Source organism: Nyctereutes procyonoides, unplaced genomic scaffold (assembly GCF_905146905.1).
Source record: "Nyctereutes procyonoides isolate TBG_1078 unplaced genomic scaffold, NYPRO_anot_genome, whole genome shotgun sequence".
NCBI lineage: Eukaryota > Metazoa > Chordata > Mammalia > Carnivora > Canidae > Nyctereutes > Nyctereutes procyonoides.
In genome coordinates, this window is record NW_026575025.1 from 11,546,091 (window position 1) to 11,562,815 (window position 16,725).

Below are 16,725 nucleotides of genomic sequence, written 5' to 3' on the forward strand. Positions count from 1 at the left end.
GAAAAGAATAGAACTTCCTAAAATGTTCTAGTCTGAGAACTGTACTGCTCTGAAGGCCAGTTTAGGTCTTTCATCTCCAGCACTTAGGATCTCAATGAAAATAAATTATTTATGAAGAATTATTGACTGAACTTCATGAAGTAGAAAGAAAGCAAACTCTTTCCTGAAGATACAGGGAAGCAATGCCTGAAACCTCCCATGGGTCTACCTGGTTATTGTTGGCAGGATGCTTTGGGAGTGTGGGATCTGTACTTGACCTCAAACCTTAGTCTTAGCCTCCCTGCCACGGCTTAGGGAATGGGGTCTTATAATGGGGTCTTTCCTGAGCCCTGCTGACCCTCAAGATATCATCTATTCCCAATTCACCCAGTTTGGCCCCAAAGCACACTCTCAGTAGGTAAATGCTTTCCACTCACCTATCCCTCTGGCTTTTAACAGTAACTTAGTTTAGATTCTCATATTAACTGCAAGTCAGCCCAGGTTAGGGCCCCTAGGGAGAAGACCAGGGCACCTGAGCTCTGACTTCATGTAACCCAAGGGCTGACCTGGGACAGACAGGTTAGACTTCTGTTGTGTGGCCACAGAAGATCAAATAGGTGGGAATTTAGGGAAACTCAATTTAGCTCAGAACAAAGGAATCTGTTATAAATGTCCAGTATTAGAATGGGCCACCTTGTAAGATAGTCCTTGTCACTTCTAGTCTTTAAACAGAGCTGATGGTCTGTCACATGCTGGAAGGTTCCCATGATGAATGGCAGAATTGGGGCTGGGATGTTGAGGTCCTTGGAGTCCCCTTGTTTTGGTTGCCTTACCCTGAATAGGGAGATGTGGCTGCTGTAGACAGGCCCAGGTCCTGAGAGGAATTGGGCTGAAGGGGAACTGGAGGAATAAGGACAAGTTGGGTTCATTGCCTTTGTCCTACTGTCCCGAACAAGGCCTGCTTTACAAAGCCACTGAAAGGTTCAACTCCAGAATCTAGAGATCTGCATGCCATTTTGACTCTGACTAGCTTACAGTGAAGCCTTGACAAAGTCACTTTCCTCTCTGGTTCTGATTTTCTCTTCTCAAAAATGAAGGGGTAGGATTCAATGAGCTCTTAGGCACCTTCAAGCTATAGTGGTGTATGTGGCGGGCTCTGCCTCTCTGAGCAAATCAGTGAGGCAGTGGCCCTGGTGTGTGTATGGGGGGGGGGGGTGGCAACTACCATAGAGTTCTTTCTGATCTGATCTCTGGCCTGCCCTAGCCCATGCAGCTAGTACTGACAAGGGGAATCTTTTCCAACTTGCCACATTCTTGCCCCAAGTGTAATTTAGCACCATGTATGGAGAACAGATTTGGCCTGACATTAACTCTGTTACCTTTAGTAGCTTTCCTTCTCTAAGCCTTAGATGCTTTACCTGTAAAACCAGAGCCAGAGCTAGATGAAATAATGGGATTTGCTGGGGTTGACAGCTTCAGACAGTTCTAGGAGTCAGGTCCCTGTTATTCCAGGGACTAGGAGGAGCCCCACTTTGTGCCTGACCCCCACCCAGGATGAGTCATCTGCCTAACAGTGAAAATGAAGCTCTGAAATGGACTTAGAACCCTCCATTCTCCCCAACTCCGCCACTAAGCTTATCTCAGGAGGCTCTTACTAGTGTCATTTCCCTTGTCTAAAAAAATATCCTCCCCACACTTTTCCTATATAGTGGATAAGGGACAAGCAGGAATGAGTTTAGTAGCTTCAAGGTTGGGGTAGCAAGGCCCTGAACAGGGGAGTGTCTTGGCCCAAGGCCACACAGCAAAGAAGGAAAGAGCCCTGGTGGCCAAAACGCAGCCCAACTGGGGCAGTCTCTTTCCCCAGTCACACATATGCTACCTGCTGCACCAGCTCCTAGTTTTTTTTTTCCACATCTCACTTCCTCCAACCCTGGACCTCAGGCAGCAGAAAGCAGAAGCCTCTGAGGACCACACCTCAGAGAAGAGCTGGATCTCCCAGGTGGGATTGCTCTGAGGCCTCTGGCAGGGAGGCAGGCCTGTAAGCTGATCTCCAAGAGGGCGTGGCTCCAGAATGCTGGCAAATAAAAATCCAGAGAGCCAGCACTGTCTGGAGACCAGCAGAAGACCTGAGGAACCCATTCAGCAAACCATTCAGTTCCTGGGCCTTGGAAGTGGTAAGCCCCCTGAGGAGGGAGAAGCTCTGGGAGGCCCTGGGGCCTGCAAATGGGGGAGATGGAGGCAGATGTTTGTGCTTCAGATAGTAGAAGAAATTCCAGGGAAGAATCACTGCAGTGGGCTGACAGCTGCTCACACTCACACCCATCATGAGAGATACACAGGCAAACACAACATGCACCCAAAGGCAGACACAGGGAAAAGACATCCCCACTCACAGGCTTGCCTCACCCCAGCCCGAAAGACCAGCCTAGGGGCACCTGGGTGGCTCAGCGGTTGAGTGTTTGCCTTTGGCTTGGGTCGTGATCCCAAGGTCCTGGGATCGAGTCCTACATCCGGCTCCCTGCAGGGAGCCTCCTTCTCCCTCTGCCTGTGTCTCTGTCTCTGCCTCTCTGTGTCTCTCATAAATGAATAAATAAAATCTTAAAAAAAAAAAAAAAAAGATAAGCCTAACCCTGGCTCATTCACCTGGAGGCACACAGTAAGGAACTCCCCCTCCCACCTGCACACTTATCTAGAGATAGGTATCCACCCACTGTTTCAGATACCCATGGCATCTCCCCAAACGCTGTTCCTCTGCCTGCTGGTCCTGGCGGTCACTGAAGGTTGGGGTCGGCAGGCGGCCATCCCAGGCTGCCACTTGCACCGTGAGTAACCCTGAGAGCAGACAGCTGGGTGGGAGCAGAGAGCTAATGGACAGGTCCAGAAGGGCAGGCAGCACCCTCAATGGACCTACACTGAGATTCCAGTGACAGAACTAGGTGAGGCTTCGCAGAGGCACTGTCTCCCACTCGCCTGTCTCCTTTTAGCCTTCAATGTGACAGTGCGAAGTGATCGCCAAGGCACCTGCCAGGGCTCCCATGTGGCACAGGCCTGTGTGGGCCACTGTGAGTCTAGTGCCTTCCCTTCCCGGTACTCTGTGCTGGTGGCCAGTGGATATCGACATAACATGACCTCCGTCTCTCAGTGCTGTACCATCAGTGGCCTGAAGAAGGTGAGAGGGTCCAGCCCAGCAGTGGCTCTTTGGCGGTGGGGAGACAGAAGAAATGGGAACCTAAGATGGCCCAAGGAAGGTGAGTGAAACACGGATACTTTTCTCCCACAGGTGAAGGTGCAGCTGCAGTGTGGGGGGGACCAGAAGGAGGAGCTGGAGATCTTCACAGCCAGGGCCTGCCAGTGTGACATGTGTCGCCTTTCGCGCTACTAGCTCATCCCTTCCCTTCCTCCTTTGCCTTGGTCAGAGGGTTTGAGTTGGAGTATATCTTGTATATCCCAAGCCTCATTCAGGACAATTCCAGCTTCCTTAAGATTCTGTGATTGTCCCCAGTTTCTGCCTCTCTCCTACCTCTGCCTGGCCTCCTAACCAGACTGTCATCATTTCACTCCCCTCTTTGTACCTACCCCTGAATAAAGCAAGCAGTTCTCAAGTTTCTCTCTTTATTAAGTCTACCCCCAGCCAGGGGAAGGGGGAAAGACCATGGTAACTGTGACACCCCCCCACCCCAGGACACGGGGAATCTCTTCTGCCTGTGCCCTCACCCCTCCCCCTGCCCAATAAATAAAAAGGGGACAAGGAAGTACAGGGTGAGGGAGAGGAGGGAAAGAGGATGCCCCAGGCCCAGGACAGTGTCTGTGTTGGGGGTGAGCTGGGGAGAATAAATAGACCATGGATCCCATGGTAGGGTGAGGAAGGACCTCATGCTGGCACGAGGCGGGGCAGGCAAAGGGCTGAGTCCCCTTGTTCTAGGCAGGAGCATGGTGGGAACCTGCCTGCAGTCTGGAGTCCAGCTTTTCAGGGCAGGTACAGTACCCAGTGGCAGCTTCCTGGTCAAGCCTGCCCTGGTCAAGTCCTGCCACATAGGCCTGAGAGTTCTGTTGCCAGGACCACCATCTCCTCTCCTCCTCTCCCCACAGTGAAAGCTGCCCACAGTGGGCCAAACAGGGTGCCCTCCAAGCCCACTCTGGCAAGGCCAGGGGTAGGTGTGTGTCTCTCTGGGCCCCTGGGTAGGAGAGGGGATGGAGGAGCTGATAGCTCTGGATTTAGCTCCTCCCCTTCTAGGGGATCTCTAGCTCTGACCCCCACTGGTGGCCACCTGGGGTGTAAGCCGTTGGAGGGGTGCCTCTTTGGCCCCTTGGGTCCCCTGTAACCGGCGTAGCCGTAGCTCCTCCAGGCCTTGCCATAGTTCCTGACGCTCCCGGGCCTTCTGCTGCTCCCTGGGGAGAGAGAGTGAGGCAGTTCCCCTGCCCGGGCCCACCCACAGTCCAGCCTCCCTCACCACCACCCAAGTATAAACGGACTTTAGGGCAGCCCTGGTGGCCCAGTGGTTTAGCACCGCCTTCAGCCCGGGGTGTGATCTTGGAGACCTGGATCGAGTCCCACATCAGGCTCCCTGCATGGAGCCTGTTTCTCCCTCTGCCTGTGCCTCTGCCTCTCTCTCTCTCTCTCTCTCTCTCTCTCTCTCTCTGTCTCTCATGAATAAATAAAATCCTTTAAAAAAATAAAATAAAATAAATAAAATAAAATAAAATAAAATAAAATAAAATAAATAAAATAAATAAAATAAAATAAATAATAAAATAAAATAAATAAAATAAAATAAAATAAAATAAAATAAAATAAAATAAAATAAAAAATGGACTCTATGGGATCCTCCACTTAGGAAAGAGAGCACAGGGAAACTGTCCCCTGACCGCAGTCATGAAGCTGAGGGGGAGGAAGTTCCATACCTGTAAGAAGACTTGGGAGCATGACTGGAGGGTGCAGTGGGGAGCCGGGCATGGATGGCCCAACAGGAACACAGGGAGAGACTAAACTTCTGATCACACAGGACATGGGCCATCCTCCTAGGCTCCTTCCAACCCCAAGGAGCCAGCTCCTCCCTGCCTTTTCCCCTCTCCCCCCATGCCCAGCCCAACACTCACTGCTGCTTTTCAAGCTTGTAGGAGGCTGTGAGCTCATCAAACAGCTTTCCATTCATCTCCATGAACGTCTTGAGCACATTGTAGATCAGAGACACGATGGTTCTTGGCAAGGTCCAGGGAAGGGTGAGGAAATGGGAACCACTTCAGTTTGGCGCTGCCTCCCTCCCTTGCACTCTGCCTACCCCTGTTCCCCAAAAACACATGCAGCTCTGAACACCACAGGCACTGCTCTCTCCCTGCTCCTTTCCCCTCCCTGATCCTCCCAGGTCTGAACTGCCTGGCCCTGGACCCAGCTTCTGTGGGTTAGGCCAAGGCCTAGGCACTCACTGATTCCAGTGCTCCTTAGAGACTTGGTAGAGGGTCCCAAACACAGCAGGCAGCACAGTGTGGCAGTTGTCCTCGATGAGGCTCAGGATATACTCATTGTTCCAGAAATACAGAGCCCGCTCTGCAACCTGAGGCAGCAAGATGGCAAAGGGAGTGCCTCGTAGGGGCTTCCCTGAATGTGCAAGGCCTGGTATCCACCCCCACCCCTAAACCCAGGGTGCCCTGCCCCCAATCCTCAGGGCTCATCTGACCCACCATAGGAGGCAATGTAGTGAAGAGAAAAGAGCTGGATTTGGAGTCCAATGCTCAGGGTTGAATCCTAGTTCCACTACACACTGGACATATGACCTAGGGTGAGGCATTTTAACTTCCCAGCCTCAGTGTTCTCAGCTATAAAATGGGCTAATAGTAGCTATCTCCCTAGGGCTATTGTAAGAATCAAACAAAGTGTTTAATAAATGTAAATGCCAGAGTCACCATGAGGAAGACCTGACTTCCACCACATTAAGGCCCATAAGAATGGGCAAAAGTCTGCACACATGTATAGGAATATAGCAATTACAGCCAGCCTGAGGAAGTGGAACCAAAGGCTGGGCACTGGAGGGGGACTAATGAAATCAAAAGCCACTAAGAAGAGGGGAGCAGAGTTAACAGCTCCTCTGGAGCACACCTCAGTTTACCAAACAGGCTGGCACTACACTCATCACCACCTTGTGAAGAGGTCACTGTGGTCCACTTTACAGACAAGGAAGCTTCTATCAGATTGAAGTGGCAAAGTGATTGCCCAGGGCCCCTCAGCCCATGGGGAGCATGTCTGAGGCCTGACCCTAGGTCTCCTGATCTTAAATCCAGCATCTCCCCCATCAGACCCTGGTGGGTCCAGAGGAGAAACTGAAGGTGAAGAGAGCTGCGTTAGGTGGACTGGCCAGCCCTCCTAGTCCATACCCCAGCTCCCACCCTTCCTTCTTCCCACCCCATACCTGGAAATGGGGGCTGGAAACACAGCGGGCCACCTGCTTAAAGAGGGGCTCCTGGATCTTCACAAACTGGGAGGGCTCAATGACATCAAGAATCTCTTCCATCTCCCCCAGAAACATCACCTGGGGGTAGGGACACAGGAAACAGCTGTTCCCATTTCCCCCACACACACACATTTGACTCCTCTCCAGAAACGGAGCCCTCCTGACCCCCCCTCTGGAGGACATCAGAGCCTTTCCTCATACCTCTTTCTGGGTACAGGTTTTTGGCCAGTATTTGAGCAGCCCTCGGATCACCTGTGGGAGATGAAGTAGAAAAGAGTCAGACCTGAAGGGGTGGGGCCTGCCTTTCCCCCCAGAGGTACTCACATGCTCTGTCAAGGTGGCATCCTTCTCCAGGAACTGCACCACACAGTATGCCAGCTGAGGGGGGGTGGGGGTAGGGGGAGAGGAAAACCAAGGTCAGGAGGGGACCTTGACAGGACAGATGTTTGCTCACTTACTGTGTCTCCTCTCTCATTCACTGAACATTTACTGACTGACTACCTAGGATGTACCAGGCACATGCTCTGTGTGCAGGGACACAACCATGTTCTCCCAAGGGGAATATTCAGCAAACTAGACCTTGTAAATTTTACAGAAGTTTCCATAATTGAAATCTACATCACAATCTGTGGGAATATGGAAAGAGAAGAGTTTAATCTTGCCTAGGGCAGGTCAGGAGGGAAAAGGCTGGGAAGGCTTCACAAAGCTGATGTCCAAGATCAGCCTTAAAACATCATGGAAATTCTCTAATGTAGATGATGTTTATGGAACAGAATTAGCAAAGAAAAAGAAGGTGAGGGAGGATCCTATGAATTCATGACTTAGTGTGGCTTGGAGCAGAGTGTTGGACTGACTGAATGGATGCCCTAACTCTCTCAGGATCTCTTTGCTGTGGCAGGGCCAGGCCTGGGCCTTACCTGGGCATGAAAAACAGACAGTGACTTGACAGAGTGTAGGGGAATCAGGACCCGGACCAGGAACTGCTTGTGCTCAGTCTTCAGGGGCAGTGCAAAGCCATTGATGATGCTGAGAAGGGGACAGAAAAGAGGAGGAGGGCTCAGATGACTGGGCCTCAGTCTTTTCTCCCAGAATCTTGATGCTCCAGCAGAGGCCCAGAGACAGTCACCTTCCTAAGATCTCCAGCAGTTCAGCCACACCATTGAAGTGTTCAAATTCATAGATGAATCTGTGAGAGGAACAGGAGGATGTGGAAAGGCTCAGAACAATGATAGCAGGCCCAGGCTCCTCTCAGCCATCCTGCCTGCCACCCCACCCTGCACAGTAATCCAACTCTCTCCCCACCCAGAGACTGAGCTCCCTTCCCAAGCCAGGCCCCACTGAGATCCACACCCACCTCTGAATCACCCTCCTCAGCCTAGGCACTGGTGCTCAAACCTCTCTTCTATGAGGCATTCCAACCTCTTTCTCCCCTAGACCCTAACTCTCATTTTCTGGCCCCCATCCAGTCAGCAGACACCTAGCCCGCAACCTTTTTTTATGCCTCTCAACCAAAAGAATGACAAACATAGTATCTATTCTGCATTACGAACTTCCGAAAATTATCCTGAAAGATATGGCTTATTAGATCCATTATACAGATGAAGAAATCAAGGCTCAACAGTTCAATGACACCCGCCCCAAAGTTAATAAGCAGAGGATTTAATGGACTCTGAGATCCTGGAGGACAGGGATCATGTGTCACCTATTTTGTAGCTAACAACCACAAGAGCTAATGTTTCGGAGTCCCAGCCTTGGTCAAGAAGCTACATACTGTATACTTTGGAGGCACTGTCTCATTTCACCCTGATGACTGTCCCTGGGTGAATACAGCTATCATTCCCATTCTAGAGATGAGAGAAAATTTGCCCACATTCCCCTAAACATTTGAACCAAACTCAAAAAGGCCAGTGAGCTCCAAAGCCAATCTCAACTGTAAGGCCATATGAGCCCCTATGCCCATGGGGCACTGCTGCTCAATACACACCTGCAGGAAGAATCTCTTTCTTTGGGTTTTTACGGCCTGGCACATCAAGGGTCAGAAGATTTGATCCCAGGCCCCCAGGACTGACCTAGTTAGTCTCTGAAAACCAGTTCATCACCCTCAGTCTATATTTCCTCATCTAGAAAATGGAAATAAATACCCTTCCCCTGCTGACCTCATGGGAGCCTCTGGCTCCATCTTCTCCCCTCCAGCTCTCCCCTCCCTCCCCAGAACTCAGCTGGGCAGGCAGCAGGCACCCACCGGAGAAAGATGTGGCTGCACTGTTTGCGGATGTAGGCCCGGAGCCCCAGGAACTTGCCATAGACCCGGTGCAGGATGGTCTTGAGGTACTCACGCTCCCGGGGGTCCTCACTATCAAATAGCTCCAGGAGCTAGGGGACCCAGGGTCAGGAGGTCAGGGGAGAGAGGCCAAGCCCAGGTCACTTCCATCCTAGCCCAACACCCCTCAGAGAGCTTGCCCCTGTCCCATGGCACCCCCCAGCCTGGGCTCCCCACTTCACCATCAGGACAAACTTTTGATCCACATATCTCTTGGCCACGGAGGGTTGGAAATCTGGACTTTCCAAGAAACGCAGGAAAAACTCATATACCAGCTGGGAGTGGGGACAGACAAAAAGGTGAGTTCAAGAACAGCCTCCTTCTTCCCCTTGCCCTACTGCCCCCCTCCTCCAGTCTAGAGACTCTCTCCCATCTCCTGAAATCCAGCTCCCTGCCTTCCCCAGTCCCCATACCTGCAGATGTGGCCAGGAAGGCTCAAGGTTGGGTTCATCCTCTTCAGGATCAAATTCAGGGTTCTCACTGGGTGGTAGGGTCCGGAAGATATTCACTGAGATCTGAAGAGCAGGAGCAGGGCTCGTTTAGGAAGAGTCCTCAAAGGCAGAAGCCAGGAGGTCCCTTATCCAAAGTTCTAATGAGCCTCAGCACCTGCCCTAGCAAGCAATTCACTCGTCAACAATCACTACCTGAACACATGGAAGCCCTGGGCTGGGGGCTGGGGACCCAGGAGTAAACAGGATACATCCTTGCCCTCTACTGGGCACAGTCCAGCAGGGAAGACAAGATGTTAAGTGGTAAGGTCTATCGACATTCTAGTCAGCAAAAAGGAGAGTTCTAGCTTGAGCACAGAGAAACTTCATGGAAGTGGCAGCACCTGAGCCAGACCATTGAACTAAGGGATGTGGGGTAGTGCACGCCAGGCCTTGGGAGAGCATAAACCAAAGTGCAGGGTGGGACAGGCCCAGCAGGCATGGAGGTGCCTACTTGGGCCAGATGCAGTGGGGCTGGGGGCAGGAGGAAGAAAGATGCAGGCCTTGAGGCTAAGCCAAAGAGTGTGGGGTTAGTCTTCACGGAAGAAGGGAGCCCTGAGCAGTTCAGTGGGGTTCCATGTCCCCCAATCCTCCCCCAGAGGTCAGGGGCCAGGTGCTTACCATGCGAATGATGTCTGGGTAGACAGGCTCAATGAGGACTCCCCGGGTGCTCCCCACACACTCCACCAGCTCATTGAGTGCTGCCCGCTTCACCTCCTTCCCCTTCAGGTCAGCCACACAGTCCAAAAAGTCAAACATCACCCCACATTGGGCCAGCTTCCGGCTCAACAGCTCATGCAGCTCAGAGGCTGGCACATCTGGGGAGAGGGAAGGGGGCTGAGCCTGTGCCCTGGTGCCAGAGCTCTGGGCATGGGCGTACCCTCCTAATCCATAGAGCAGCCTCCCCTGCCCCCAGGCCCACTGCCCTTGTGTCATCCCCCACTCTCTGCAGAGACCAAATCTTCCATTCCTGCAGGGTAAAGGAGCTGCGTCTCTTCTTCCTAACCCAGGCTCAGAGAGCATGATGGCCTGATTGAAAGCAAGGTAAGAGACCCCAGATGCCCGGGCTTTCCACAGGTGCCTGAAACAGCCGTGCCTCCCTCTCAGAGCTGGCACGCTATTCTAAGAGCCAGAAATGGGAAGGAGGTTGGGGGCTGAGGATCGCTTAGGTGCTCTTTGACTCAGCCGGTTGGGGGCCCTGTGGCTCAGAGATGGGGAGACTACATAGCGATCCACAGGGAGCCATGCTGAGTACCTGCTCCAGGACCCAGGCAGTGGCCTCCTGGAACCCAGGCTGTGAGCCCCACCCTTGGCCCTAGTCTGCCCCCCAGGGTGGCGCCACTTCCACATGCCCCACCTCCAAGGATGACAGGCCAGTCAGGCCATGCGTCAGCAGAGAGGGCTGGAGGGCTGGGGGTGGGGGTCATCTCCAGTGCCAGAGTCCCTCATCTGGAAGGGGCCATCTAAACCTTCTAATTGCAACTGCCAGCTGCTGGTCACCACTCACTGCAGCTTTGCTTGCCTTCCCTGGGACACAGGTACCCTGGTAGCCAGCAGCAGGGCTCACCTTTGAGCAGGGGCAGTGGAGTGAGCTCTTGCTGGTTGCTCTGATAACGGAACTGAGAGGAGCTATGGGAGCGCCGGGGCCGGGCTCTGCGAAGGGAACGGCGGGAGAAGCCATCCACCTTGTCGGGTGGGGGCACAGGCGATAGCCCTGGGGAAGAAGGGCTGGTGGGGGTGCTTGCAGGGGGCAGTTTTGTCTCCATGGTGGCCAGGTGGTGGGTCAAGCCTTCAGAGCCCCAGGGGTTCCCTCTGGGCCTGGAGGATGCCAAATGAGGTGAAGCTGACTAACTTGGGCCCATCCTGGAGGGGGAGTGCACACAACCACAGTCCGCCCCCCCCCCCAGGGCCTTTGGCAACTGCCCAGGCCTGGGGGGCAGGCAGAGTAGAGAGAAGGATGGCTCAGGTCTCAGGTCCTTCCTGGGGGTCCCGAAGAGTCCAGTTAGGGTTCTCACCCTGGACCTTTTGAAAATGAAGTCAGGGAGAGAGACCAGCAAAAGAAACAGAGAGAGCCTATCAGTTCTTCCAGGAGAGACTGTGTAGGGCTGCTCAAGTCTGAGCGCTTAAGTCTTCTTTTTCCTCCTACCTGCACCCAGACACTAAATACAGGCACAGCCCCTTCCCACAGAAGCATGTTCCACCCTTCTCCCAGACTGAAAAGCCCCAGGTTCCAAAACAATCCCTCTTGGAATGGGGCCTATTCCCCAAACCAGCCCCTACCTAGAATGGGGAACCTCGTCCTCATCCCTGGCCCCTAACAGAACGGCCCCCTTCGGCTCCACTAATCCAAGCTAACAGCGACTTCCCCAAGAATGGGGGGCTCTATCTCCAAGCACCCCTCCCTCCTAAAATCTAGCAACCTCCCCCCACCTCAGCTCCTCCTTCTTGGCTCCCCAAATCTTATCTGCCTCCCGGTGGGGGGGGACACTCACTTCTCAGAAGCCCAGACTTCCGTCCCCAACCACCGGGGGCTGCGGGTGGGGAAGGGGCGGCTGGCTGTTCAGGGCTCTTTCGCAGCGGTTCCGCTCCGGGCGCTGGCGCTGGGTGGCGGCGCTCCTGGGTTCTCTCTCCGGCTCCGCGGGCCCCGGAGCATGCCCCCAGGTCAGTCCCAGGTCGGGGTGCGGGTGTCCGGGGCGCTCTAGGCTGCCCGGGCAGCGTGCGGACCTCTCAAGTCTTGGGGCCAGACCGAGCGCGGCGCGGCGCCGCGGGAGCTCCGGCTCTGTGCGCACCGGCACCCGCCGCCCAGCAGCTCAGGATGACATCAAGTCACCTCCCCCCGCCCCCCCCCCCCCCGGCCCGCACCTCCCCGAGGGCTGGGGGGGCGGAGGCGCTGCGTCAGGAAGTTCCTGGGGCCGCTGGGAGATGTAGTTCCTTCGCCGCTTAAAGGGGGCTGTCAGACCAACGAGGTAACCCCTGCAGGGGCCTGGGGTCAAAGCTTAAGCAGAGTGGGATGGGGTCCACTGGGGCTAGGCCCCCGCGTTCTAGAAGGGAGACGGCTTGGAAGAGAGGACTCAGGACTCTGCACCAGGAAGATGGGGGTGATGCCAGGACCCTGGCAGGAAAGAAGCTCAATCCTATACCAGGCCAAAGATGTGGTCGGCTTCATCTGTGCCCCAGACATTCCACCCGCAGGGGAATCCCACCCTTACCCCAGAACTGTGGACACTTCAGAACCCATTTGGACACTGGCGCGGAATTAGTTAATAGTCTGCAGTGAGCCAGTGTCTGCTGGGAGAGGTGTGGTGCACCCAAGACTGCTGGGAAATGCAGTCCGCCCTCCGGCCTGCAGTCCCCCTCCCATCCTTCGCTGTCTATGGTGACATCATGGTCTGGGGTTTAAAGAGCCAGCCTTGGAATGGCAAAGCATCAGAGCAGGAGGTGCTCCCTGGTGGTGCTGCCATTCCACCCCAGGCAAGCTGGCCTCTCTGGACCTCCTTTAGCCCCTCTGGGCCCTCAGATGTGATAGTGGGGTTTCTTGTTCAAAACCTTACTGCAGGGTATCCAAGGTACAGGTGGAATTCCAGGAGTTTGGCATTCTGGACAAAAAGTTCCTGGCCTCAAGTCGTGGGTCTCCTTTATAGGACCCTAGACCTCAACAACGGTTATTTCTCTTAACTCCATCCCCCACACTACACTGTGAAATCTCCACCCACGACATTGAGGTCAGGGAGGGGTCTAGGGCCATTTTCAGAATCTTCTCACTCTGCCTTACACCTTCGTGACCACTCAGCTATCTTCCCCGCTACAGAGGGAACCTGGGTGCCTCAGTGATGCCCACCTGCTGTAGCAACAGAAAGCAAAGACCATAGTTTAGCCAGGCTGGTGTACAGGGCTATACGATTAAAGAGCTGGCCAGCAGCCTCCCTGCTCAGAAATCTTCAACATGCCTTGTCCACCTGACCCTTGATGTCCTCATCTGTCAAAGGAAAACCCATAATTTTCTCCTTGCCTACATCCCAGGCTCAGAAAGTGAAGCCCATCCTGCATCCCTGCAGAAAAAGCTGGGGTAAAGCAGGCCCACAGAGCCTTCTACACCCAAGGTGAGGACCCCCAGGCCCAGAGAAGAGAAGTGCTTTGCCCACAGTCCCAAAGCTGGGGCCATAGGCCCTCCAGCCTAAGTTAGGAGGACACCAGCTCCCACCTCTACCCTACACTCCCTAGGGGCTAGTGCCCTTAACTCTGAGTCTGAGGGTCTCCAGGCCAGAATGACTGTGGCGAGTTCCTGTTTTACAGAAAGGGTGTGTTCTGTTTGAGGATTTGGGGGCCTGAATGGTGGAAGACATAAAACTTCCTATAAGTGTTATTGGAACTGGGTCTCAAAATAGATACAATGTCACCTGGGGGGTACAGGGTAAAAATTCTTTTTTAAAATCATCATTATTGAGATGTCATTCACTTACTATACAGTTCACCCATTCTGGCATTGTTGTTTGATGATTACAGAGTTTTGGTTTTGCAAGATGAAAGAAAAAATTCTCGAAATTGGTTGCCCAACAATGTGAATATCCTTAACACTACTGAACTGTACACTTAGAAATGCTTAAGATGGGCAGCCTGGGTGGCTCAGCGGTTTAGCACCGCCTTCAGCCCAGGGTATAATCCTGGAGACCTGGGATCAAGTCCCACGTCAGGCTTCCATATTCCATGCAGGAGCCTGCTTCTCCCTCTGCCTGTGTCTCTGCCTCTCTCTCTCTCTCTCTCTGTGTCTCTCACGAATAAATAAATAAAATCTTAAAAAAAAAAAAAAGAAATGCTCTTTAAAAAAAAAAAAAAAGGGAGGCCCGGGTGGCTCAGTGGTTTAGCGCCTGCCTTCAACCCAGGGCGTGATCCTGGAGTCCTTGGATCGAGTCCCGCATCAGGCTGCCTGCATGGAGCCTGCTTCTCCCTCTGCCTGTGTCTCTGCCTCTCTCTCTCTCTCTCTCTCTCTCTCTCTCTCTCTGTGTGTGTCCCTCATGAATAAATAAACTCTTTAAAAAAAAAAAGAAATGCATAAGATGGTAAAATTTGTTATTTGTATTTTGCCACAATTTAGACAAAATGCAAAACCCAGGCCCTCCACCATGGACCAAGTAAAAAACCACAGCCCCCAGGCTATCTTCCATGATCCCTTCCACACCTATCCAGATGCCACTGAAGGAATTCCCAGAGGAGCTTCTGGGAGGGCTGTCTCTGGGAAAGGGACAGCCCCTGCCCCCTCAGGACCCTTGAGGCCTACAGTACCTGGTTTGCCTGATGAGTTTCTACCTAATATAATAAGGAGAGGCCCCCAAGGAGCCCCACAAAGCCTGACCCTCCCCCTTTTCTCTCTTTGGAATGGAACCATAGCCTGAGCCTTCATACCAGAAATACCCCTGTGGGACCCCCACACCACCTTCCCTCCCAAGAGTATACCGTCTTCTTTCCTCTGTATTTTTATTCTTCCATTCAGCTCCTGCTCCAAGGCCCCGGGCCAGGTTGTGGAGTGACTATGTCTTTGGAATTGGTCTTTGGTGGATCTCATGGTGCACTGAGGGACGCAGTGAGAAGACTTTTGTGCTCCCCTGAGTCCTATTTATTCCTCTACTGTGATGCAGACACAGTGGTATGTCACAGATATGAGTACAGCCTCACTGGAGGGAAGCTGATCCAAGAAGCAGCTACCCCAGATTGGGGCCTGGATATTGGGAATGGCTCTGTGTTCCCAACTTTTATACATAATGCACCCTGTTTTCACAGCAGGGGAATGACTGTGTCTTAGTCTGGACATCAGGACAACTTTTCCTAGACTCCAGAATACTAATGCCTTTGGGAGAAGTGATGCTTGTTCGTTCACAACAAGCTCTTGGACACACAGCCTCAGTTTTCCTGTCCTGTAAAATGGGGATGTTAGTAGTACCTCCCTCCAAAGGTGTGGTGAGGAGCAGATGAAGTAATGCCTATAAAGTGACAAGCCTATGGCCCAGGACATCACACAGGCTCAATTCATGGTGTCTATCACTTTAATAAACATGTGATGAACACAACACTGCCCCTGGCCTGTCATGGGGAGAAGCTGATCTCTCAGTTCATTCCATGGGCATTTTCCTATTAGCCTGCCTCCTTTTAGGGAAACTTATTTCCCAGTGCTTCACGAAATTCTTTGAGGCTGTTCCTTAGCGCCCTCCCAGTAAAGAAGTGTACAACCTACTAACCCAACCCTAGGTTACAGGGGATGGCTCCCAGAGGAACCGTGACTTGCCTGAGGCCACAGAAGACTGGAATCCAGGTTCCTGCCCCTCAGGCCAGGATGGTTGCCCTTGCTTCAGACTGACTTTTGGCAGTAGATTGCAGTAGAGGCCACCTCCCTAGTAAAGCTAAAGTAGGATTATAATTACCTGTGGGTATCCTTTAAGTCACCCATGATGCAGAGGGCTTGGGTGACCAACCCTGTTGAGCAGGAGTTGGCAAACTTTCTGTAAATAGCCAGAAAATAATTATTTGAAGCTTTGCAGTCTCTCTCTTCCCCTGCCAAGTGCTCAATTCTGCTACTGTAACAAGAAAGCAGCCCAAGACAGTACTCAATTGAGTGTGGCTGTGTTCCACCAAAACTTTATGGATACTCACATGTGAATTTCATAACATTTTCATGTGTCAGGAAGTCTTATTCTTTTGATTTTTTTAAAAAACTACTTAAAAATGTAAAAAAAAAAAAAGTTGTACAAAAATAACAGACCCCTGCATAAGGGATTTGGAATCCATTCGTTATTAATTTTAGGTTAGAGATAAGAAAAACTTTTTTTTTTTTTTTTTCCAGAGAGAAGCTGGAGGGCTGACCAAATGCAGAGAGAAAGGGTGGGGTGGGGTGGGGTGGTAAATCTCCTGATCAGCACTTCCAGGTGAGGGGTGGTGAAAAAAAGACTTCCCTGGTGATGGACTTACAGCAACATTTATAAATTTGTTTTCTTACTTGTAAGATGTTTTTCTTAATTGTAAAATCGCCACCTTAGAGGGTTATGAGAATTGAATGAGATAAAAGATGGTAAAGTGTTTCGCAAAATGCAAATGCGTACTCACTTAATTGTTTCTACGACGCGCCGGAGCTCTCGGACTCTCTCTCCCTCTGGGAAGCTTCCTATTAAGTTTGATGGGACACTGTCCCTTTAAATCTCCCCAACCACCTCAAGCAGTCGGACGCGCCCGCACCTGCGCGTTCCTCTGCGGGGCTGGCACCTCCAGTCCCAGCCTTCCCAGAGCCCCTCCGCTGGGAGGCTAAAGGTCCTCCCACACAGAATTTTTACGCAGGCGTAAATCAACCTTAGGAGCACTATATCATGCACCGAGCCCAGTCCCTTTTTCATGCTCGAAGACTCCGCCCCCCGCGGCCAATCAGTAGGCCTCGCCCTTTACAATGGCGAATGGCAGTGAGCGTGGGGGGCGTGGCTGAGGGTCCGGGGGCGCGGCCTGGCGCTGAGAG

The 16,725-nt window shown here is 52.5% G+C and overlaps 2 protein-coding genes across 2 annotated transcripts; one reads left to right on the forward strand and one right to left on the reverse strand.

The window, feature by feature from the left end:
• The first annotated feature begins 2,115 nt into the window (after window positions 1–2,115).
• Window positions 2,116–3,524, forward strand: GPHA2 (glycoprotein hormone subunit alpha 2). Its single transcript, XM_055310793.1, has 4 exons — window positions 2,116–2,153; window positions 2,699–2,801; window positions 2,964–3,148; window positions 3,260–3,524. Exons 2-4 carry the CDS (start codon window positions 2,705–2,707, stop codon window positions 3,359–3,361), a joined length of 384 nt encoding a protein of 127 aa, XP_055166768.1. The 5' UTR covers window positions 2,116–2,153; window positions 2,699–2,704; the 3' UTR covers window positions 3,362–3,524.
• A 137-nt stretch (window positions 3,525–3,661) lies between these two features.
• PPP2R5B (protein phosphatase 2 regulatory subunit B'beta) lies at window positions 3,662–16,447 on the reverse strand. The gene is made up of 15 exons (XM_055310758.1): window positions 16,326–16,447; window positions 11,726–15,625; window positions 10,801–11,255; window positions 9,855–10,051; window positions 9,159–9,260; window positions 8,928–9,020; window positions 8,668–8,798; window positions 7,552–7,611; window positions 7,343–7,451; window positions 6,750–6,803; window positions 6,627–6,677; window positions 6,384–6,503; window positions 5,404–5,531; window positions 5,077–5,178; window positions 3,662–4,368 (listed from the first exon to the last, which is right to left on the reverse strand). Exons 3-15 carry the CDS (start codon window positions 10,997–10,999, stop codon window positions 4,221–4,223), a joined length of 1,494 nt encoding a protein of 497 aa, XP_055166733.1. The 5' UTR covers window positions 11,000–11,255; window positions 11,726–15,625; window positions 16,326–16,447; the 3' UTR covers window positions 3,662–4,220.
• Window positions 16,448–16,725: the final 278 nt, after the last annotated feature.